The sequence below is a fragment of the Meles meles genome, chromosome 13 (assembly GCF_922984935.1).
Source record: "Meles meles chromosome 13, mMelMel3.1 paternal haplotype, whole genome shotgun sequence".
NCBI classification, from domain to species: domain Eukaryota; kingdom Metazoa; phylum Chordata; class Mammalia; order Carnivora; family Mustelidae; genus Meles; species Meles meles.
Genome location: NC_060078.1, coordinates 55,737,590 through 55,761,126, shown reverse-complemented (window position 1 = coordinate 55,761,126; position 23,537 = coordinate 55,737,590). Strand labels below are relative to the sequence as shown.

At 39.2% G+C, this 23,537-nt stretch overlaps 1 protein-coding gene across 1 annotated transcript in view; it reads right to left on the bottom strand.

Moving 5' to 3' along the window:
* CC2D2B (coiled-coil and C2 domain containing 2B) overlaps nucleotides 1-23,537 on the bottom strand; it is a 98,092-nt gene that overhangs the window by 5,429 nt on the left and 69,126 nt on the right. The window contains exons 24-31 of the mRNA XM_046026600.1: nucleotides 20,787-20,883; nucleotides 15,257-15,355; nucleotides 12,751-12,933; nucleotides 12,388-12,585; nucleotides 10,380-10,469; nucleotides 7,213-7,326; nucleotides 4,283-4,417; nucleotides 3,782-3,904 (exon numbers count right to left, since the gene is read on the bottom strand). Of these exons, the coding sequence (XP_045882556.1) occupies nucleotides 3,782-3,904; nucleotides 4,283-4,417; nucleotides 7,213-7,326; nucleotides 10,380-10,469; nucleotides 12,388-12,585; nucleotides 12,751-12,933; nucleotides 15,257-15,355; nucleotides 20,787-20,883 (1,039 nt within the window). The remainder of the gene's footprint in view (nucleotides 1-3,781; nucleotides 3,905-4,282; nucleotides 4,418-7,212; nucleotides 7,327-10,379; nucleotides 10,470-12,387; nucleotides 12,586-12,750; nucleotides 12,934-15,256; nucleotides 15,356-20,786; nucleotides 20,884-23,537) is intronic.

Genomic DNA, 23,537 nt, shown 5'->3' with positions numbered 1-23,537 from the left:
AATCTGTCACGTGGTGATCTAAGCCCGTGGTTCTTGACGTGTGCCCCCTCCCCCCACCAGCAACCTCATTCTTGGGACCCTGTTGGACATATAGTTTCTCAGTCCCCATAGGGGATCCACTGAATCAGAAACTCTGAGGGTCCACTAAATCAGAAAGGCCAAGCACTCCGTGTTTCAGCAAGCCCTCCAGGATTCTGGTGCCTGCTGTGTATAGATGTAAGAACAGTCCCAGGCACAGGGCACTTCCCCACAACAGATCCCAGCAAGAGCTGGGAGGCAGTGGAGAAAGGGAGCTACGAACTCCAGCGTCATGGTGCAGAGTCACTGGCTCTCCCAGACAGGACAGGTAAACCGAATGCTGTCACCAACCACTGTCCAACCCTCCAATACCTCCACTCCCCTCCCCTGACCCCCTCTCCAACAGGTAACTCTTGTGGATCAGTGAGGCCACCTTCAGTGGTGAAAAAGAGGCCTGGGTTATGTTAATTTGATAAGTTTATGAGGTATTAGTCCACTTTCCTTTTTTTTGCCAAAGACCCCTTTCTTTCAGGGAATGCATATCTTTTAAAATTTCAAGAGGTTTTCCCTGTTAACCTCATCTCTGAGTTCCCACATGCTCATTTTACATGCTCAAATTTATGTCTGCAGTTGCGATAAAAAAGTGTTCATTGTAGATGGCAGTTTATTTTGGCACGTGTGTGGCAAGACAGAAGATTGAGGGCCATTAACCCACAGGAAAAAAATCAGTAGAGATACAAGTCAAATGCAGTTCCGAGTTTTACATCTATAGATTCAACTTGGCAAAAGGTTTCATATCCACGCTCAGGCTTTTGTTTTGTTTTTGTTTTTTAATTTTTAAAAGATTTTATTTATTTATTTGACAGAGAGAGAGAGGACACAAGCAGGGGAGGTGTGGGAGGGAGAAGCAGGCTTCCCACTGTGCAGGGAGATGGATACGGGGTTTTGATCCCAGGACCCTGGGATCATGACCCGAGGTGAACGCAGATGCTTAACGACTGAGTCACCAAAGTGGCTTTTAAAAACTACAGCTGTGATCACGGCAGCCTTGCCTTAGTGCTGTTGGCTTCTGACTGCCCTGAGACACAGGGCCACATCCTTAGTAGGACTCTGCTCACCCCTAAGCTTGTCTTGCTCGCTCCCGGCACGGGCCAAGCTGGTCTTTCAGCTGCCCCACCCACCCCTCCATGCCCCGCACTTCTTCATTCCCGCTGTGCCCTCCCTCTGCTGCACTGGTCTCCACCCTGATTTTCCTCTTGGCCAGCTCCTGCTCACCTTCCTCACTTTGCCTGTCATCCCTTTTTCCCAGGAAGCCCCAGCAACTGTCCTTCCGCTCAGGTCCTCCTGCCGTGTGCCCCCAAAGCACACTCATTTCTTCCTTAATCATAATTACAGCTCTGTCCTGCAAGGGCTTGCATCCTTCTCTTTGCTCCTTGAGAACCTAAGTCCCAGGACTATGAGACATGTCTTTTCCTTGTGGTACCGATGCCTGACATAGCACTGGCTCAGAGCAGGCACACAAGAAACATTCACTAAATGCCTAATAGAACGATGAATAGTAAACAAAAACCCTCATCTCTAAATGCACTGCTCTCCTCACCAGGAGGCAACAAGGCAGCAGTCACAGCTTTGGGAGGGGAAGAGCAAGGCATGGCCGGTGGATGCTGAAAGTGTTTGCTCGAGAGAGATAAGCACATTTCTCCTTCTTTAAAATGACTTTACAAACAGGAAATATAAAAAATATATATGTGCCTGCAACACGTGGAGCATGTTTAGAAGGATGCACAAGTTACTAGTAAGAGTCGTTATTTCTTAGAGAGTGGGGAAAAAGATGGTGGGGGGACACTCTTTATACAGGTTTGGTACTGATTTGATCCCTTCCCTGCAACCACCATGCATTCTTTTTGTATTGTCAAATGCCTCAAAGACACAGACAAGCATTGAGAATAATGTAACGAACATCCACTCAACATATCTACCACTCAACTCGACCTAATATTTGCATTTTTCCATATTTGTTTTAAATTTTTTTAAAAAAGAAGTAAAACATTGCAGACAGACTTGAAATACTTTGTATGTTGCTCCCTGATCTCATTCTGTTTTTTGTCTCCAAAGGTAAACTTTAACCTAAATTTGGCATTTATCATTCCTATGAATGCTTTTACATTATCATTATGTGTCTATACATACATAAACAGCACATAATTTTCAAACTTTATATAAGCGATTTTGTACTTTGTGTATCACTTCACATACTCTTTATTTCGCTTTACATTACTTTTTAAATATTCATTCATGTTGATATGCATGGCTCTAGATCAGTGGTTCTCAACCTTAGTGGCACACTGGCACAAACTGGGGAGTTTTAAATAATACTCACTCAGTATGTGAGTTCCATCCTCAGAGATTCTGATACAGTGGATACACAGTTCAAGTTGGGAACTAGTGTAAATTGGTTTTGTTTTGTTGGTTTTTTTTTTTTTTTACTACTATATAGAAGATTTCATCGTATGAGTACTTCATAACTCATGTATTCTTTTTTCTGGTGGATGAGTCAATCCATCTATCCACCCATCCTTCTTTCCATCTTTTTTTGCTATTTCGAGCAATTCTGTAGTGAACGTCATTGTACTTGTCTCCCTGTGCTTGCTCCATTGTGGTATATACTTAGGAGTTGAACTGGTGGATCAAAGGCTGGGCATCTCCAACTTTACCAGATACCATCACATTGCTTTCCAAAGTATTTCTAGTGATTTATCAACCCACCAATTCTCTGCTTCTTTGCCAACACTTGGTATGATCCTACTTAAAATCTCTTTGGTCCATCTTATACCTGTGAAGTAGTGTTTTGTTGTTTTAAATTGTATTTCCCTGATTGTGAGACTGAGCATTCAAGTTTCTGCTTCTGTGAATTGTTTTCTATTTTTCTACTGTTTTTTTCCTCTCATTTTCTCTGGGCTCACAGCTCTTAGTTATTGATTTTGCAATGGCCTGCACCCTGCTGTGCCATGCCCCCCAATCCAGAGACAGCCACTGAGGTGACATCTGGGGTGCCTTCACAGAGTGACACTGAAGACATCATAGATCCACTGGCTGAGCCATCCGGTTGTTTGTTCTTGACCTAAGGTCTGTGCTTCCTCCTCCTGCCTCCTATGCCCCAGACAATGAATCTGCAGCTCTTCTTTCCCCATTTCCTTTCAAGAGTAGTGAAGTAGGGAGCCCCATCATAGCCCTGGCTCCAAAAAGTGAGACTGGCTCTGGTTCCCTGGATTTCATGAGCCATTTTCAGACCTTGCTCCTGTCTCTTGTTCAGCCCTACTCATTCTTAGTATTTCTGTCCTGTTTCTAGTCCATGAGACAATAGTCATGGTTTGGAGCCCAGATAAGCCTTCTATTTTTCAATTTTTATATTTTACCATTGCCATGGATGTGGAGCAGATGGGTTAGGTCAAAGTAAACTTACTACACCATCTTAACATTATATTTTCAGTTTTAGAATAAATATTTAAAATTTTTTACTTTAAAATCTAAATTCACATTTGAGATGATACTTTCTTCTCAACTCTTCTTTTCTCCAAGTAGAGGAGTATGTCAGAGTAGCCCAAACTCAGGCTGGATGGCAAAGAAAAGTAGATTTTATTAACATTGCCAGGTAAGTCAACATGCAACCAGCTATATAAACATAACAAGAGCTGGCATGACTGGTAAAGATTAGAACCAATGGTAACTTTCATATAGATAGACCTGAAAGAATACAATTTACCTGTATGGTATGTGCTTTTGTCCCTTGGAAATTTTTTGGAAGCAACTGTTTCCAGAAACTTTCCTTTGAATAGTCAAAATGTACAGCCATTGTTGTATTATTTTGTTGAATATTAAACCAGACCTATTAAAAATTAACATTAAATCAGTATAGACATATGGGAGCACAAAACCCCTATCGGTTAGGATGCAGCAAAAGTTTAAGTCCTACTACCAAATGAAGTGGTAGAAGCCAAAGGCAGTTCTGAGGTAGGAGGTAAAGAGATTCAAGGGGTATGTGAACATTAGATTACTGGTTCCCAGTCTTGGAGGTGCTACAGAATCACCCAAAGAACTTTATGGATAAAGGATTTCCCTGGCCCCATTTCCCAGAAATTCTAACTAAACATCCGGAGTTTCCTCAGAGTTTCCCACACGATTCAAATGTAGAGCCAGGGCAGAGGACCACTGTTTGACTCTTGAGGAGATAATGCAAAATAAGATTTTTCTCCCATATACTTACATTTCCATCATCAAATAAACAATCTACACTTTGTAAGGGACAAAATGGGTCGAACTGCTTATGACATTGCCCAGTTAATGGATTCCAAAGCAAAAATTCATCAGTTTCTTGAGTTAATACATAAGCCACTTGCCCCTGTAGGAGGAAAAAGAGTTGAGTCATGTTTGGTGGGTGTTTGACTTAAGTCATTTTTGTATGTGAAAATTATGATTAAGTATGTGATATCTTTGATTTCTAAAAGTCTTTTTTAGGGTCTTCAAAGTCTTTTTGAAAAGCAAAACAAATAAAACAAGACAAAACAAAAACCCCAAAGCTCCAGAAATCCTCAGGCCCAGGCTAGCATGAAGATTCAAATAAGGGGCGCCTGGGTGGCTCAGTGGGTTAAGCCTCTGCCTTTCGCTCAGGTCATGATCCCAGCGTCCTGGGATCGAGCCCCGCATCGGGCTCTCTGCTTGGCGGGGAGCCTGCTTCCTCCTCTCTCTCTCTCTCTCTCTCTCTCTCTCTATGCCTGCGTCTCTCCCTACTTGTGATCTCTATCTGTCAAATAAATTAAAAAAAAAAAAAAAAAAGATTCAAATAAGAGAACTTTGGAGCTGGAGCTGCCATGTACAGCCCTGCAGAGTGTACCCTCACAGCAATAAAACATTGTTCTTGAAACATGCACATACTCTGAAAATCCAACAGCTAGTCCTGAAGTGTTTTGAGGTAGGGACACTTTGGCCTAATTTACACAAAGGCACTATATGGAGTAGCCCTGCTTTGAGGGGAATATACTTGGGGGCGGCAGGGGAACACCACGCAGAGTCAGGAAATGGACATTTGCCTGAGGCTCTGAAAAAGCCAAGAGAAGTTAAAAAGCCGTTATGTTAATTTTGAGAACAAGATCTGAAGTTAGAGGCTAGAGAGAAAGTATATAGGAAGCCATCTGAGGAATAAAAGTGGTCATTATTATTCTGTTCTTTTTTTTTTTAAAGATTTTATTTATTTATTTGACTGAGATCACAAGTAAGCAGAGAGAGGAAGAAACAGGCTCCCCGCTGAGCAGAGAGCCGGATGTAGGGCTCAATCCCAGGACCCTCTATCCCAGGACCCTGGGATCATGACCTGAGCCGAAGGCAGAGGCTTTAACCCACTGAGCCACCTATTATTCTGTTCTGAACACACCTTTTTAAGTGCAAAGTTTTCTTAGAAAAGAATAACAATTTCAGGTAGTAATAATAAAGACTACTGATCATTTTTTTTAAAGATTTTTATTTATTTATTTGACAGAGAGAGATCACAAGTAGGCAGAGAGGCAGGCAGAGAGAGAGGGGGAAGCAGGCTTCCCGCTGAGTGAAGAGCCCGATACGGGGCTCGATCCCAGGACCCGGAGATCATGACCTGAGCCGAAGGCAGAGGCTTAACCCACTGAGCCACCCAGGCGCCCCCTGAGACTACTGATCATTTAATGGAAATTTATGTACGCCAGGTACCATGCTCCACATTCATAGGAAATTTTTCACTTGCATTCACTGCAAATTCTTTGAGATGGGGTAATCATTATGCCCATCTTTCAGACAGAACCAGAGGTTGAGGGGCTTGTCTAGAGTAACAGTAAATGACATTAGCCCTGTTCAGGGAGAGCATAACTGAAGCTAAGCAAGTAAATAAGCTAAGATCACACAGTTAGTAAAGGGCATTACTGGGTTTTAACCCCTCTTTGACTGACTCCCAAACACAAATTCTCTCTCTCTCTATATATATATGTATTTACTATACTCTGCCATATAGCCTGGTGTCTCCAAAGCTCTTGTTCTTTATGACTGTACTCATCTTTACCATAAAGAGGAGGCTTCACTTTAGTCACAGAGCCAAGGTGAAATACACAGCCCAGGTGCCCCCCACCATTGTTGACTTACGGGCACAAATGCAAATGTTTGTTGAAATATTGTCGACTGTTCACTGCTATCTAGTGGCACATAAAACTACACGGGGGTTGGGGCTCATGGGTGGTTCCGTGGGTTAGGCCTCTGCCTTCATCTTGGGTCGTGATCTCGGGGTCCTGGGATCGAGCTCCGCATTGGGCTCTCTGCTCAGCGGGGAGCCTGCTTCAACCTCTCTCTCTGCCTGCCTCTCTGCCTACTTGTGATCTCTCTCTCTGTCAAATAAATAAATAAAATCTTAAAAAATAAAAAACTACATGGGGGATCACAAGAGGGGAATTAACCACAGCCTTTTAGCTTGCAAATGTGGCAGAAATAATAAGCCATGCCAAGGAAATATAGTGAAATAAGTGATCATAACACAAAGACTAAAGCCAGACTCAAAATCTTGACCCTCATCAAGATATTCATGGCAGAAATAGAAACAGTCCAAAAGACAGTAGCTTTCTGGAGGTATGAATGCAGGAGCATATAATTAAGTTGTAAAAATTTCAGGTACGTAAACACGAATTTCAGACCCACATCTTGTATGACCAAAATCTGAGGAAGGAAGAATAGGGAGAAGTATTTCTTAAGGATCTTTAGATCTATTATTAGAAAGGTAGAAAGATGATGGTGGTGATGATAGTTACCAAGCCCTACAACTCCTGCTGTAACTCTTATTACATCACCACAACCACCACCACGATAATCACCATTTACTGAGTATTTGCTCTGATGCCATTCTCAATGTCACATATTCACTATGTAATTTACTATCTTAGTAACCCCACGAAGTAGCACTGTTATTAGTACAGCTTTACAAAGAAAAGTGAAGGAAAGCCTTTCTTTACATTGTGTTCATTTTGATGAGCCAACATTATCCTCTTAACTAAATAACTGGTTGTGCATGAAATTCCCCAGTTAGCTTGTGAAAAGACAGAAAACTGGAGTTGGTGTTTTTTAAATGTGCAGATGATGGCTGATTAGTTTTGTTTACACTTTTAAAATATTAACTCCAGCACTTACTTCCAACATTGAGGTCCCCAGGAGGACCAAGGCTTTCTTTCCAAAATACAGAAAGAAATTACAGAGTAGTATGGCATGCTCCTCCCTATTTCCAACAGCCAAACTGATGCAGCGCTAAGGCAAAGCAAAAGCAACAAGGCCAAAAGAAAACAGGAGAGAAAGATGAGTAATATAAGCATACAACATATTCCCAGAGCCCCCTGATCCCTCTGGGTTCAAACACACATATTTTTTTTAAAAAAAATTTTATTTATTTATTTGACAGAGAGAGATCACAAGTAGGCAGAGAGGCAGGAGAGAGAGAGAGAGAGAGAGAGAGAGAAGCAGGCACCCTGCTGAGCAGAGAGCCCAATGTGGGGCTCGATCCCAGGACCCTGAGATCATGACCTGAGCCAAAGGCAGCGGCCCAACCCACTGAGCCACCCAGGCGTCCCTAAACACACATATTTTTGCCAGGTGGCTAGGATGACTGACTGCAAGGCTGAAAGTTCTGATATCTTGTGCCTGAAAAAACACTGGGTAGAACACTAATTTGGAATAAAGGTGTCAACTTTATGATGGGACAATTAATGTGGATACTGTGTAAGTGACCAAATAAAATAGTTCATCATCCAAAATAGGATATTCCTATTTAGGGCAAATATTAAACTGCCCTTGGAAAACAGGGACTGATATTTTAAGAAGCCTCATCTGATAGGAAATCAAATAGAGTATTTAGAGGAAAGGATCCTCTGGTCAATGGAACTTTACTCTGTCAAATACCAATATAGTGCTCTCAACTCAAAGAGAGGAAGAGGATGGAGTTGAAGCCCAATCGGGAAGATTATTGAAACTTCTTCAACTGAAAGAGTCTGTAGTCAAATATAGGGTGCCTAGGAAAGCAGTTGTAGTAAGAGAGAAAAAGCATAGTAGAGGTGGGTGGTCTATAACCTAGCTCTAGTCTGTAGCTGGGTTTTTTGCTCGGCCCTGGAATGTTTTTTAAAATCAGGAGCTCTCATATAAAACTCTGCATTTCTGGCTTCTCTTGAAAAATCAAAAGCTCTAACTGCTTATATGGGCCCAAATGTTCATACGGCAAAAGTGTATTCTTACTGACCAGGAGGATGGTGACGTGGGTCCTCTGAAAGAGAAGTATGAACTTTAGAATCAAAGGCGGGATATGAGTAGTCTTTAGTGTCAGGCCAAGGGGGTTCCCCTGGCTGGATTTCATAAGAGAAGAATGGAACAGCTGAGAACAGGTAACTACCACACTGAGTTCCAGATACCTTGCGTATATGTGATCCTTTCAAAAATCCCTGTATGACAGATGAGGAAATTGAGGTCCAAGGAGGCTACATAACTTATCTTAGGTCATACAGCTCTTAAGTGGTTGAAGTAGGATTTAACCAAGGTTTATTTTTCTCCAAAGGCTGTTAGGTAGGAGAAAATAGCACTTGTCCTGTGGCAGTCTAATTAGTCATATGTCATGAGCACTCCATGGCCAAAGAGTTCATATCAGTGGGAAGACGTTGGCCAAGAGGAAGCTCACATTTGTAGTAACTAACATCTTGGTTATGAGTATTGTTTGGATTGGGGGTGTGGAGGGTGGGGGAGACTTGCAAGTACTAGTATTTACCTGAATGGTTATTTTTATGGGTTTTTTAAAGGATATTTTAGGGGCTCTTTCAATGTTCTGTAGGATCAAAATAACCATGAGCATATTCTGATTAGGTCAAAGAGTCTCAGAAGAGTCTTAAGTTAATGACACCTCTTTGACTTCTACATTTGAATCACTGAGTCATTAGAACCCCATGCTTGTGTCTACCTTATTCTCACTTAGCAGAAGACAGGGTAGCTAACCAGTTAAGCTAGCCCTGTTTCCCCTAAATCCATTTTAGTTCAACTGTAGCCTCTAAAACATTTTTGATTAATTGCCAGGACCATTGGTTCCAAATGGAAAGTGTCCTTCTCTTAGGCTCCTGTCTTACTAGTAATTTTCAATTAAAAGTATTTATTGAATGCTTGCTAAATTTATATAAAAATATAAAAATAAACAATCAAGTTTATCTCTTCATTCAGAGGTTAAACTTGGGATGTGTATGTACAGAGTGTGGGTGTAGGGTCAATAATATAAGCAACTAAATATAATTTAGGGTGGAATGAAAAAAACTGCTCTAATGAGGATTGCCAGGTTTGGGGAAAAAGTAGGTGAGCAATTAAATCTGCATTTCAGGGTGCCTGGGTGGCTCAGTGGGTTAAAGCCTCTGCCTTCAGCTCAGGTCATGATCCCAGTGTCCTGGGATCGAGCCCCGCATCAGGCTCTCTGCTCGGCAGGGAGCCTGCTTCCTCCTCTCTCTCTCTCTCTGCCTGCCTCTCTCCCTACTTGTGATCTCTGTCAAATAAATAAATAAAATCTTTAAAATAAATAAATAAATAAATAAATAAATCTGCATTTCAGATAAACAAATTTTTAGTACAACTATGTCTCAAACATTGCATGGGGCCTGCATTCTATTTGGCAACCAATCTAAAGAGAATTTTAATCCAAGTGCTAAGGAAGAGAGCATTGTTATACAAGCTCCCCATTCAGATGTGGGGAGAATGGAGAAATCTTCTGACAAGTGGTGGTATTTGCTCTAGACTCAGCATCTGTCCAGCTCCATATTGACAAGTCATATTTCTTTCTGGAAGATGTCATAATACTGCACTCCCGAAATTCCCACTGAATTAAAATATTCATGAGCTACCACTTATAATGTTGAATGAGGTTGTTCCTCCTTAAGAATTATTTCTATGGATTGTTGCAGAGCTGAAAACAATGTATTAAATTATCAAATGCTTTAAATTTCATAAGACAAAGTATTTCTTAAGTGCATAAATGTTTAGGAGAAAGGTGAGAAATACTAAATATTTTAACTATAAAACATAATGGGGGGTGTCTGGGGGGCTCAGTTGGTTAAGGTCTGACTCTTGGTTTTCACTCGGGTCTTGATCTCATGGGTTGTCATATCAAGGCCAATGTAAGGGCTCTGTGCTCAGTGGGGAGTCTGCTTGAAATTGTAATCTTCTGCCCCTCCCCTCACTCATGTGCGCACGCACACACACACACACACACACACACACAGAGACACACACACTCTCAAATAAATAAATCTTACAGATTAATAAATAAAACTTTAAGTTGTTACCTCTGATGTCATCCATATGTCAAAACCATCATTTTCATCCAGAATATCAGGCACAATAGGAATCAAAGATACAAAGCGAGCAATGAGGTCCTAGAATAATATTAACTAACATTTATTAAGTGCATACTATATGCCCATCACCAAGCACAGTGTTTTAAGTGCAATATCATCACATTTACTTTATCCCACAAGCCCTTCTAGTACATACTATTATTACTTTTGTCTTCCATAAGAGGAAACAAAAATAGATAGAGTGCTAAATAACTTTCCCAGGGTCACAGAGCTAACACAATGTATGGAGTCTCTGGGAATAAGCCCAAGTTAGCCTGACTCCGGAGAATACCTGTTAACCATTACACTTCACTGTAATAAATTATTAAAATGTTAACATGATAGATATTACATATACACCTTAAATTACAACTGTTAAAAAAATTTTTAGAAAGATATTGAAGAATAGCAAAAGTTTGATTTGCTTTCAGGTTCCAGATCTATCAGAATTATTTTTTATTAATATAAGCTTGTTATGGGGCACCTGGGTGGCTCAGTGGATTAAAGCCTCTGCCTTCGGCTCAGGTCGTGATCCCAGGGTTCTGGGATCGAACCCCACATCGGGCTCTCTGCTCGGCGGGGAGTCTGCTTCCCCTTCTCTCTGCCTGCCTCTCTGCCTACTTGTGATCTCTGTCCGTCAAATAAATAAATAAAATCTTTAAAAATATATATAAGCTTGTTACAAGCTGTTGAAGCAGGAAAATGTTGGTGCCCTATTCCCCCTATAGGGCTGGAGAGAAAGGCTCAGACTAAGAAGGGAAGGAGAAAGGGATACAAATAATGAGCCAACACAGAGAGTTTACCGATATTTTCACTGATTTTAATAGCCATCACTTATGCACTAATGACCTCCTATATCGCTCATGTTTCTGACTTCATGAAATCGAACATGGTTCATAGTCCTTCATAAGCAAGGTTCCTAAGAGTTATATTCTTTTTAAAAAAAAGAAAAGATTGTCTTTGAAATAAATCTAGAGTGTATTATTACCTCCTTGGACTTTGGGCAGTAAGAAACAGACAGGAAGAAACTTGTGATGGAAAGGCAGAGTGAAGCAAAAGGCAACCTAAATTAAGACTTTTGATTTTATCCTGAAGAGTCCAGCTGAGGGAGCTTTACAGTGAACAAATAAAGTATTCTGAAGTAAACCAACTAACTCAATCAAACCTGAATAAACAAAAGATATAAGCAATTGTTCATGAATGCCCTTTAAGCAAAGCTAATTTTTTTTTCTCAAAGAGGAGACTTATATTTTTTATTTCATATTTTCCTTTCTCAAAGTAGAAGGAGGTTTTGAGCATCTAGTGAATAAATTTTCATTTTATATGAAATTCAATTTTGAGTATATGTCTCTCTTGTCAGCTGGTAAATAGATGTGCATGAAGAAAATGTCACATAGGGATGGAGTGGGAAGTGTTATGTTGGCAGTTTACAGAGAAAAATAGAACATAGTTTCTTCATTTTCACATATACTGAGAACATGTCCTGTGAGAAGCAATCCTTAGAAGGACACATTTCCTTAGAAATTTAATTTGGAATTTTTCCATGTCATCTTTCAAAGTTTGGTAGAAATGTTGCAAAGCTAGTGTGGACACATGAACTGGTGTAGCAACAAGGACTCTAGTCCGAGGGGGCAGAAATGAAGGGAATCTAGAAGAAATATTCTCCCTCATTTGGAGCTCAGGAGGACACACTGCAACATAAGACGGGTTCTCTCTCAGGAAAACCGTCTTTGAAAGTAAAACAATTTTAGTAAGAAGGTTATGCTCAAAGTTAATACAAAGAAGTAAACAAAATAAATGTAAATTAAGACTGACAAAAATGTTCTAAAATTTACTATGGTGACGGTTGCACAACTCTGTGAATATACTAAAAACCAATGAATTGTACACCTTAGCTGAGTGAATTCTATGTAATACGGAATATATATCAATAAAACTACTAAAATACATGTCTTACAAGTGTTGCATTAGAATCATGAAGAAACATATCCAGGAGTTGCTGAGGTGGATTTAATGCCTTGATATATCTTGTTACTAAGATCTGTATCCCTTCACTGTTAAAGACAGTAGTTGTGATTCTTCGGTTGGGAAACATTGTCTTACAAGTTTTTTTAAAAATCTGTGCTCTCTCCAAAACATCGGTTTGATCTGAAAACTGGAATAAAGTTCAAAATATTTTGACATTGTACCATGTTGTTTCCATAGGAAAATATAAAAAACCAATGTTCATTTTCACCAGCTCTGAGATTATTACTAGTTTTTAAGAACAGTTTCTACTTCTTTAGTAGTACACATAAAAACAATTCAATGCAAAACCTACCTTGTCTGGTTCTGGATTATAGGTGACATGTGATATCTGAGGTTCAATGGTAGCAAAAATATTTAAGAAGGTACATTCTTTTAAATTCTGCCCATTAAAATCTTCTTTAGGAGACACGTATGTTTTACTCCAAGTATACCCAAGCAAAACTGGTGGAATATTTACTTGAAATGTGCCACTAATCTGAAAGAATATATCAATATAATAGATTCTACATGAAGAAAATATACATCTGCAGGAACAGTACAGCCCATTCCAGTCTTCTTCAGAGGAGGAAACAGGCTTGCATGGGTACATACGTGCTTGTTCTATGCACCTGTGCAATCATGATCAGGTTCTCCATGGTGGTCTATATTCACAGGCACCTTGACACCCTGGGTCCCCGACTAATATGCACTATGTGGAGAGGGCATATGTTAGAAAGGGATGACACGAGGGTGCAGGTTACCCTAACCGAATGATAGAAGTTCTTAGAAGACCCAATTCAGGCTCAGAGAAGACACTAAAAGACCATGTTACATTTTACATTAGGTCTAGAAAGAGAAGAAAAAAATATAACAGCAGGAAGGACAACCCACAGGTCCACATGGAGGAGGGCTCTCCTGAGTGTGTGTGTATGTTTGTGTGTGGAGGTAGGAGCTGATTTATAGTAACAATAACTAATAGTAATAGCTAGTAGGTATTGAAGACTTACTGTGTGCAAGGCACTGTGCCTAACACTTGATACAGATCATATCATTCAATGAAGTAGATATGGCTCTTATCTCCATTTTCCAGATAAAGAAACTGAGGCTCACAGAATTTAAGTAATTTGTGCCAACTCAGATAGGTAATGAGGTTTTCCATGCTGAAGTTCACATTGTCAACTACCTCTCTATCCTAGAGTCTGGCCCGAGAGTGGGAGATACCCAGAGATTTACAGATGTAGGAAGCCCTGTATCTCTAACAACTTAAATCTCTGTTGCTGGGGCGCTTGGGTGGCTCAGTCGGTTAAGCGTCTGCCTTCGGCTCAGGTCATGATCCCAGGGTCCTGGGCTGGAGCCCCACATCGATCTCCTTGCTCAGCGGGGAGTCTGCTTCTCCCTCTGCCCTTCACCCCACTTGTGCTCTCTCACCACAACCCTCCCTCCTTGTGTTCTCTGGCTCTTGCCCTCTCAAATAAATAAATAAAATATTTTAAAAATAATAATAAATCTCTATTGCTCTTTGCAGCCCTGTACTTGCAAGATGCTCCCGTGTGACATCCCTCTTGAGGACCCATTACGTAATCATTTCTCCTCTCCTCCCTTAATATCCATTCTGTCCTTTTCAGGCAGCAAGACAGGCACATGGTGGCCAAGTCACATAACTGTAAGAAGTCTGTCAGGATTTTCTGAGAAAGTGTCTGCTTTCCTGATACAGGCACTGCCCCTTCTTGCTTCACCTTGCTCTTGTCTACAACATGAATATGAGGCTGGAGGTGCATTGAAGAATTTGCAAATATGAGGGTGAAAGGTACATGATATTTATGTGATATGATGATACGCTTGAGCTGCTGCACTGTCATCCAGACTTCTTTTTAGGTGACACAAATAGACCCCTTGCATCACTGTTAGGTTTTCTGTGGCAAATGGCTGAATGCATTACTAATACACACATAACTCCTCTGAGTCAAATACCTTCTTCTGTTTGACAAACCATTTTTAAGGACTTGATTCAAAAGCTATCTCTTCTGTAAATACTTTCCTTTCATTCTCCTCATCATACCCCTCCTACTCACCCCTAACTCCTATGAATACCCCGCACTCCTCCTCCAAGCCAGGAAGAGCAAGGTGCTCCCTACTGTATGTTCTCATAGCACCTATCTCGTGCCCCTATCAAATCACTACAGCATTATTAGGTTGTGCTAAAGTGTTAGTTTTCTTCTATAGACAGTGAGCTCCTTGAGGTAGAAAATTCATTTCTGAAACTTCTGTGTCTGGCATAGCTCTGTAAGAAAGTAACAAAGCCTAAAATGGAGTCTAGGCTGGGGTTTTTACATTTTGCTGGACTTGAAGCATACTTGTGCTACATAACAGGGAGAGCCCTTTGGGGATATCACAGAGACAGGTGCTAATCATCAGTCTCACCATCATCAAGAAACAGTCCCGAGAAGCTGAAGCTCCTGGAACCCATCGTCACAAAGCAACATCATTAATCATTTATCATTAATCAAAGAACATTTGTGAATCTGGTCCTAAAAAACTATTATATGCAAATGTGTTGCTTTAAGACCTGAGGCTAGCTTTGTTGTTCTTTATCAGTGAACACTCTAAAGATAGAATAAATAAATTTATGGGTGTCTCCTTTTCTGGAGACAGCTAAAACATTCAAATACTGCAACATCCTAATGGCACTCAAACACAAGATCACTTTAACTGACCTACCAGTCTACCAATCACAGAATCTGATTCAAAGACAATAAACAGTAAGTTTTTATTAACCAGAGGAAACTCAAAATAATTAGCAAATAATCATTTTCTATTACCTCAGATTGTTGCAGAAGAGCCGAGAAAGGGAAGACAATGGATCCGAGCCAATTCTTTCTTACATGTGAATGACTACTGCAGGTCTTGAAATAGGGATCCTTTTAATATGAATAATTTTTTTATTACTTACTTTATACCATGTGATGAATAACTTCACAAATTTGCAAGTAAGCATAAAAAAATCACCTTTTCTTTTTAAAAGAATATTTTTCTCTCTTTAAAAGATAATTGACTATTTAAAGCAAAATAATGACCTGTTGTGGAGCTGATGGCCTATGTATGGTTTACATTATTGTAATAGATATACTCTGTGCAGCAAGCTTTGAAAATACACTAAAGAATACAAAGAATAAAACTTACCTTAACCCCGAAGACATCACCACCATTAACAACGTTTTAAGATATTAAATGGTAGTGAAATATGTCTCCATGATGAGGACAAACTCAAAGAGCAGAACAGCATCATGGATGCTGGCTCAGTGAGAAAAGTAGACTTAGAGTGGAAGTCTGATGGTTGATATAACATGGTAAAAAAGAAGCAGGTTTGCTGACATGGCTAAGTAATTTAAGTGCATAACATGTCTATTGGAAACAGGTGACCCCCAAGTCTACCTCATTAAGCCCTTAAGACCATGCAATTCAATTTTCTCTTATTTACCAAGCAGTCTTCTGAGCCCAGTTCAGTTTTTAAGAAAGTTTTCTCTATCAAGGAGTGATTGCACTGATAGATCAATTCTGGCTGCTTGGTTATGTTATGTTTCTTATGCTAGTTGACAGATTGTTTATTTTCCCCAAGATCCTGATAGCCTTTATCATGGGAATTTCAGATTTGCACGATTGGTTTGATTTCCTTTCTTTCCTAGCCCCATTTTAGCCTTGGATAGAGCTTGTCTGACACTTCCAGGACCTTGTCATTAAAGAAGTAAACAACAGGCCATCCCGTTAAAGTAAACCATCTATCTGTGTACTAAGAGAAATTAATCATTTTGGCCTGTTTAGAATATTATGATTGATTCTAGGCATGCATAAGCCCCATCATGGTACAAACTGGGAAAAGGAAATTGTGATAGTTAATTTTACTTGTCAACTTGACTGAGCTAAGGGATGCCCAGATATGGTAAAACATTTTCTCTGGGTATGTCTGTGGGGATGTTACTGAAAAGAATAGCACTTGAATCAATAGACTGAGTAAAAATTAGCCCTCATCAATGTGGACAGAAATCATCTTATCCTTCTGAGGGCCTGAAGAGAACAAAAAGGTAAAGGAAGGGCAAATTCTCTTTCTTCTTGAGTTGGAACATCCATCTTCTGCTCTTGGACGTCAGAGTTCCTGGTTCTCAAGTGCTTTTGGACTTACACCAGCAGTCTCCCTGTCCTCAGGCCTTTGGACTCAAATTGAACTATAGCCCTTGCTTTTCTGGTTCTCCAGATTGCGATGGCATATTGTGGCATATCTCAGCTTCCATAATCCCAGGACCCAATTCCCATAATAAATAAATAAATAAATAAATATATATATATATATATTAAAATAAGTGATTCTGTTTCTCTGGAGAATACTAATACAAAGATAATTAAAGTGGGAGAGGGAACATATGCCATGTATATGGGATTGGAAAGATCAATATTATAAAGATGTCAATTGTAATTGAATGGATCTATGTATTCAATCCATTCTAATAAAAATCCTAGCAGGTTTTGTCTTGTTTTTGGCAGTCATAAAGCTGACTCTATTATTTATATGGAAATACAAAGAGCTAAGAATAGTCAAAGCAATCTTGAGGAAGGAAAAAAAGCTAGAAAACTTGGGTTTCTAGATATCAAGATTTATATCAAAGTTTTAGTAACTAAGTGTGGTATCTATGTAAGGATAGATAACAGATCGATAGGACATAATAGAGAATCCAGAAATTAACCCACATTTATATAGTCACCAGATATACAACAAAGGGTGATTCTGTAGTGCAGTGGGGGAGGGGATGATTCTTTCCATAAGTGATGCTGGGTCAGCTGAATAGTCTTATGGTCTTATTATAGTCTTATTAATAGTCTTATTCTATCAGTTATAGAATGCGTTAAAAAGTTGTATACTCCTGCAATCATATATATCTGTGAGAATCAATGAGTAATATTACATGTGACTCCCACAAACAATGTAGAGAGAAATAAGCCACTCACAGATGGATGCATACTGTACGAGAGTTCAACCATACAAAATTAAAAAATAAGTAATACCTAATCTATGTTGTTAGAAGCTAGGATAGTGTCCATCGACAGATGAATGGATAAAGAAGATGTGATATACACACAGGCACATACACACATATGCACGTGCAATGGAGTATTACGCAGCCATCAAAAATGAAATTTTGCCATTTGCAACACCATGGATAGAACTAGAGGGTATTATGCCAAGTGAAATAAGTCAATCAGAGAAAGACAATTATCATATGATCTCGCTGATATGTGGAAATTAAGAAATAAGCCATAGGGTCATAAGGGAAGAGAGGAAAAAATGAAATAAGATGAAACTAGAGAGGGAGACAAACCATAAGAGACTCAGTCTTAGAAAACAAACTGAGGGTGGCTGGAGGCGGGGGGTAAGTAGGTGATGGACATTAGGGAGGGTATGTGTTGTGGTGAGCAGTGTGTATTGCGTAAGACTGATGAATCACAGACCTGTACCCCTGAAACAAATAATACATTATATGTTAATTAATTGAATTTAAATTTTTTAAAAAGCTAGGATAGTTACTCATGGGGAGGAAGCAACTTGAAGAGAGCACAAAAGAGGCTTCGGGGGTGATACTAGCAATATTTGGTTTCATGTTCTGAAGCAATGACAGTTTTTTTCCTTTTTAGCCTTTTGTCTCTACTATTTATTTTCTCTTGGGTAGAAAGCAAGATGTTTGCCAGAATAAATTTGTCAATACAAATATAATTAAGAATCCTGGAGTTGAGTCTCTAGCATCTGAATAATCTAAACTTATCTGAAGTGGTCTGCAAACTTTAGAAAAGCATGTAATTAAAATTAAACTTCAAAAAATATTTTAAAGAGTTACGTTTTTCAAAAATCAGAGTACCAATTATCAAAAATCCCAAAAGCACTTTGGTTACAATGCAATAAAACCAGAATTTATTGTTCTAAGATTTTATTTATTTGAGAGAAAGAGTGAGAGCACAAGCAGGGAGAATGGCAGAGGGAGAGGAAGAAGCAGACTCCCCACTGAGCAGGGAGCCCCTGAACCAGGGCTCAATCCCACGACCCTGGGATCATAACCTGAGCCAAAGGCAGACACTTAACCCACCGGGACCCCTAAAAACTAGAATTTAAAATCAAAACTTTACATTAGAGTCACTCAAACGTTTGGAAATATAAGAACATAGTATTAAATAAGTAGTAGGTGAAGAAAGATAAATGTAATAAAAATACATAGAAAATAACACAAAATAAAAATAACCTAACATAAAAGATCTAGTCTAAGATATTTTAGAGATAAATTCATGGCCTCAAAATATTACCACTACTATGAAAGAGAGATTGATTAAAAATTCATTTTGGTCCACTCTTTCATTCCCAGTACTAAAAATAGGCAGGCCACATGTCTGTGAGAATTCCAAGTGCTCTGCTTCCTGCTAACAAGTTAAATAATGAAGAGAAAACCCACAGGAAGTAAGAAATAGTTGATAGCACGAAGAAAAAATACACAGGGAAAAGAGGAAAATCAAGGCATGGAAAGAAAAGAATAGTGATGGATGATAAACTAAAACCTTCTTTCAACTGGGTGGTCAACTTGGGACTCATTCTAGGTCTGGTCTTCTTTGAGAAAATGGAATGTTTGAGCCAATCGTTACCTTGTAACCCAGTGCATGAGAGGAAGGCAAGAATACAGGCCAGACCCTTTCCTTTCCTAAAGAGCATGCCAATGTCGTCACATATGTCTGATACCTGAAGCGTATGGATTCCATTCACCAACAACACAAAACACTTGTAAGAACTGAACTATTAGTCAACTACAATTGTGGTCAAACGATCATTGAGATAACACACTTCTGAAACAGAAAATCTGTTAGGCATTCTTTTGGGTTTCCCAAGTTCTACCTATCATCAGTTTGGATATTCAGAAACTACGCAGCTTAACTCCTTGGAGAATAGCCATCACCAGGGCACCTGGGTGGCTCAGTCTGTTAAGTGTCTGCCTTTAGCTCAGGTCATGATCCCAGGGTCCTGGAACTGAGCCCTGCATTGGGCTCGCTGCTCAGCAGAGAGCCTGCTTCTCCCTCTCTCTCGGCTTCTCCCTCTCCCTCGGCTTCTCCCTCTCCCTCTGCTTCTCCCCAGGCTTGTGCACTCTCGCTCTCTATCAAATAAAGAAATGAAATCTTAAAAAAAAAAAAAAGAATGGCCATCACCAAATTACACCTCAATATTTTTACCTTCAGCCCTTATGAAGAATTGATAGAAAATGTTTTAATAAGAATGTGTGTCTGCATCTCCTGGAAAATTAAACTGGAAGACCTTGACATTGTGTCTCTTAGTAGTTCTTAGAGAAGTCTCATTCCTGAACCATTCTCATTCAACTTCTCTCCCTCTGATCCCCAATCCCTCCAGACAGAATTAGTTGCTTCTTCAACTAATTGCCATAGGATTTGATGGGCATTTATATTAGAGCATGTAATCAGAATCCCCAAAGAGGGACTCTATAATACCTCTATAATGGATCTGCATCTTTATACTTCTGCTGCCAAGCTTAGTAGGAGGGAAGCTAACATTTATTTGAGAGCTTGCACTAAGCGTTGGTTATGAGCGTTCGCGTATCTATGAGGAAAACGTTCAGTAATTTTTAAAAATTTGATTGAAAAGGGGCGTCTGGGTGGCTCACTTGGTTAAGCATCTGTTTTTGGCTTAGGTCAGGATCCGGGGGTCCTGGGATGGAGCCCCACATCAGGCTCCCTGCTCAGTGGGGGTGTGTTTATCCCTCTCCTTCCTCTCCCCCATCCCCCTCATGTTTTCTGTTTGGGATCCCCTCTCTCTACTTACCCCTGTTCATGTGCGTGCACACATATCTGCTCTCTCTCTCTCTCAAATAGACAAATAAAATCTTTTTAAAAAACAAATAAAATCTGATTGACTAGAACTGGGTTTTAATCCTATGAATAATTTGGTGTCTTCAGCAGAAGTGGTGTATTTTCTTTGATCAGACAGTGAGAAATAAATAACCCATTTTCATTTTGTTTCATTTATCTTGGCTACCAGGAAACTCACACTCAAATGTTATGTTTAAATGCAGAAACCAGCTTCTCCCAAATTCCTGGTATATTTACCCCTTCTCCTATATGTGGTTTATGATCTCTGTTATTTTTTAACTGACTTGCCATATGTCTGATTTTATTTCATGTTACCCTAAATCCTTTTTAGAAAATGCTGGAAATAGAGATTGCCTCTAAAAGCAAATTTACAAATATGTTACTAGATTTCGTTCAGTTCGACTGCAGAATCAGTTCAACAGTATTATAATTATTCTAATTTACCTTATGTTTTTCAATAATCATTTCATCAAAGATGTTGATATATATATTATCTTTTATTTTAGATAAGCTTGAGAAGCTATAATCATGCCCAGGTGAGCTGTAAATAAGAAAAACATATGTAAATGCTTAATTTATTTTATGAGAGCATTATACATAAAGAACCATAAAATTACTTGTTCTTTACTTTTATAAAGTATAAGCTAAGAAAAAGCTATGTGTTTTGCAGATGACTGTTATCTTTCATTAAAGACACTATGCGCTTTGTAATTTATCTTGTCTCTCTCTTAAGGTAATTTGCATGAAAAATAAGAATACTTAAATTTCAAGCAGAAAGACTTTCTCTATAGCCATTCATTGCAAACAAATTATCCAAAGTATGGTGTATTAAGATTTTCCAAAAACCTTAAACTCTGCTACTTTCTGCTAGCTCCCATATATAGTTAAACTGCTCTTTTGCTCTCAGCTAAGAGATACAATTGTTTAACTACAGCACTTATTCTCTTTCCCATATTTATTCTCTCCAACTAGAAATTGGGATAGTGGAACGCATTGTGCAAGCTGTCTGATGATGGCTTACTTGATTGGACACATTTTTGAAGGTAGCTTCCTTCACTCTTAGCTCCAGCTTGTGCATGGAAACTCGAACCTTGATCACACTTCTAACAGCTAAGAGAAGTTAAATAACTTGCTTAAGGTAATGCCACCAGCAAATGACAAAGCTTGTATGTGAACTCAGTTCCAACTGACTCGAAAGGCCAGGCTCTTCTCACTATACCATCTGCCATTGATATTACTTATTGAAGCTTGTTCCTAAGGAAGCAACTATTTCAAGGGATCTCCAAAAGTCTGCATAATTTTCAAGACCTACAGCCAGTGACAATGAAAAATATTAGCTGATATTAGAGAACAATTTTAAGTTGGATTTTCCTTACATTTTGAAGTGATAAAAGACTTCCCTACCCTGCTCTTCAAGAGTTCCCTTTCATGTTGCAAAGCCTTAAGATAGGACAGAAGAGGCAATGAACATTTACACTATGCTGTCAGGAGGAATGATAACTGTCATCCTCCAGACATTTTTGAGTGTGTCAACTCAGTATGTCCGTTAAATCACTCAAGTCCTGCATTGTCTTGCACTTTATATTCTACTAAAACCTTATTCAAATTTCACCACAATTTCTCCTCCAAAGTAGAGCTTGCAAGGCTAATCACTATATACTGTTTACTATTATTCTCTACCCCATTTGCCTGTGGTTTTTATTCACTAAAACATCACATGGAGGAGGGAATAGAGCTCTTGTATCTCAGAGAACCAAAAGTGTACAGAATGGTGTGTCTTAGCTGAACCCTCTGATCTACTTGATTATACTCTAAATGTGTTCTTGGTGTATCTTGCTGATATAACTGCAAGAATGCAAATACCCTACAGCCTCCTTCTCTTTAGTTCACTTATAAGTTTATTTATCTTATTGACTATTGTCTGTTCTCCTAAATCCATTTATTTAATACAGAGACAAATCAAAGAATAATGCAAATAGGAACCACATGATCTGCAGTACTTGAGAGAGCTGAACAAGGTTGACAAGAGAAGGGGGATGGAGCACCAGGGCAAGAGAAAGGACTTCGATAATGGATGTAGTTGACAGTTCTTTATATTCTTTCACTCCAGTGAGAGCTAAAGATACTTAGAAAATGGCTAATTGAGTTTGGAGAACAATATCAAGCTTTAGGTTTCAAAATTGTCTTGATCGACATACTTTATTTCCAATAACAAAAGTCTACTTATATAGCTTTTGTATCAAATATAAATCTTGAGAAAGAAGAACAAAGCTGGAGGCATCCAACTTCCTGATTTCAAAATATATTACACAGCTACAATAATCAAAATAGGATGATACTGGCATAAAGATAAGACATGTAGACCAACAATATAGAAAAGAGAGTCCAGATATAAATCCCTGCATCTACATCAGGACAACTGGTCTTTGATAAGGATGTCAAGCATGTACAATGTTGAAGGAATAGTCTCTTCAACAAATGGTGTCAGTAGAACTATCAACATGGAAAAATAATCAAATTGACCCTTATTTTAGACATATACAAAAATCAATTCAAAATAGATTAAAGACTTAAAATGTAAGTAAGATCCGAAACTATAAATCTCCTAGAAGAAAACAAGGAAAAAGCTTCATGGGATAGGTTGTGGCAAAGATTTCATTCCGCAGATATGACACCAAAGCATGGGCAACAAAAGTAAAATAAACAAGTAGAACTTATCAAACTCTAAATCTTCTGCACAGCAAACAATCAATAGAGTGAAAAAGTAGCCTATAGATGAGAGAAAATCTTTGTAAACCATATATATTATAAAGGACTACTCTCCAAAATATATGAGGAACTCATAGAACTCAATAGTAAAAATGTTAACAACGCAGTTTTTAAAATAGGCTGAAACTTGAACAGACATTTCCCAAAGAAGATCTGCAATGACTGACATGTATTTGAAAAAAATGCTTGGGGGCACCTGGCTGCCTCAGTCAGTAGAGCACACGACTCTTGATCTCAGGGGTTGTAAGTTTGAGCCCTACGTTGGTGCAGAGATTACCTAATAAAATCTTTTTTAGGGGCGCCTGGGTGGCTCAGTGGTTTAAGCCACTGCCTTCGGCTCAGGTCATGATCTCAGGGTCCTGGGATCGAGTCCCACATCGGGCTCTCTGCTCGGCAGGGAGCCTGCTTCCCTCTCACTCTCTCTGC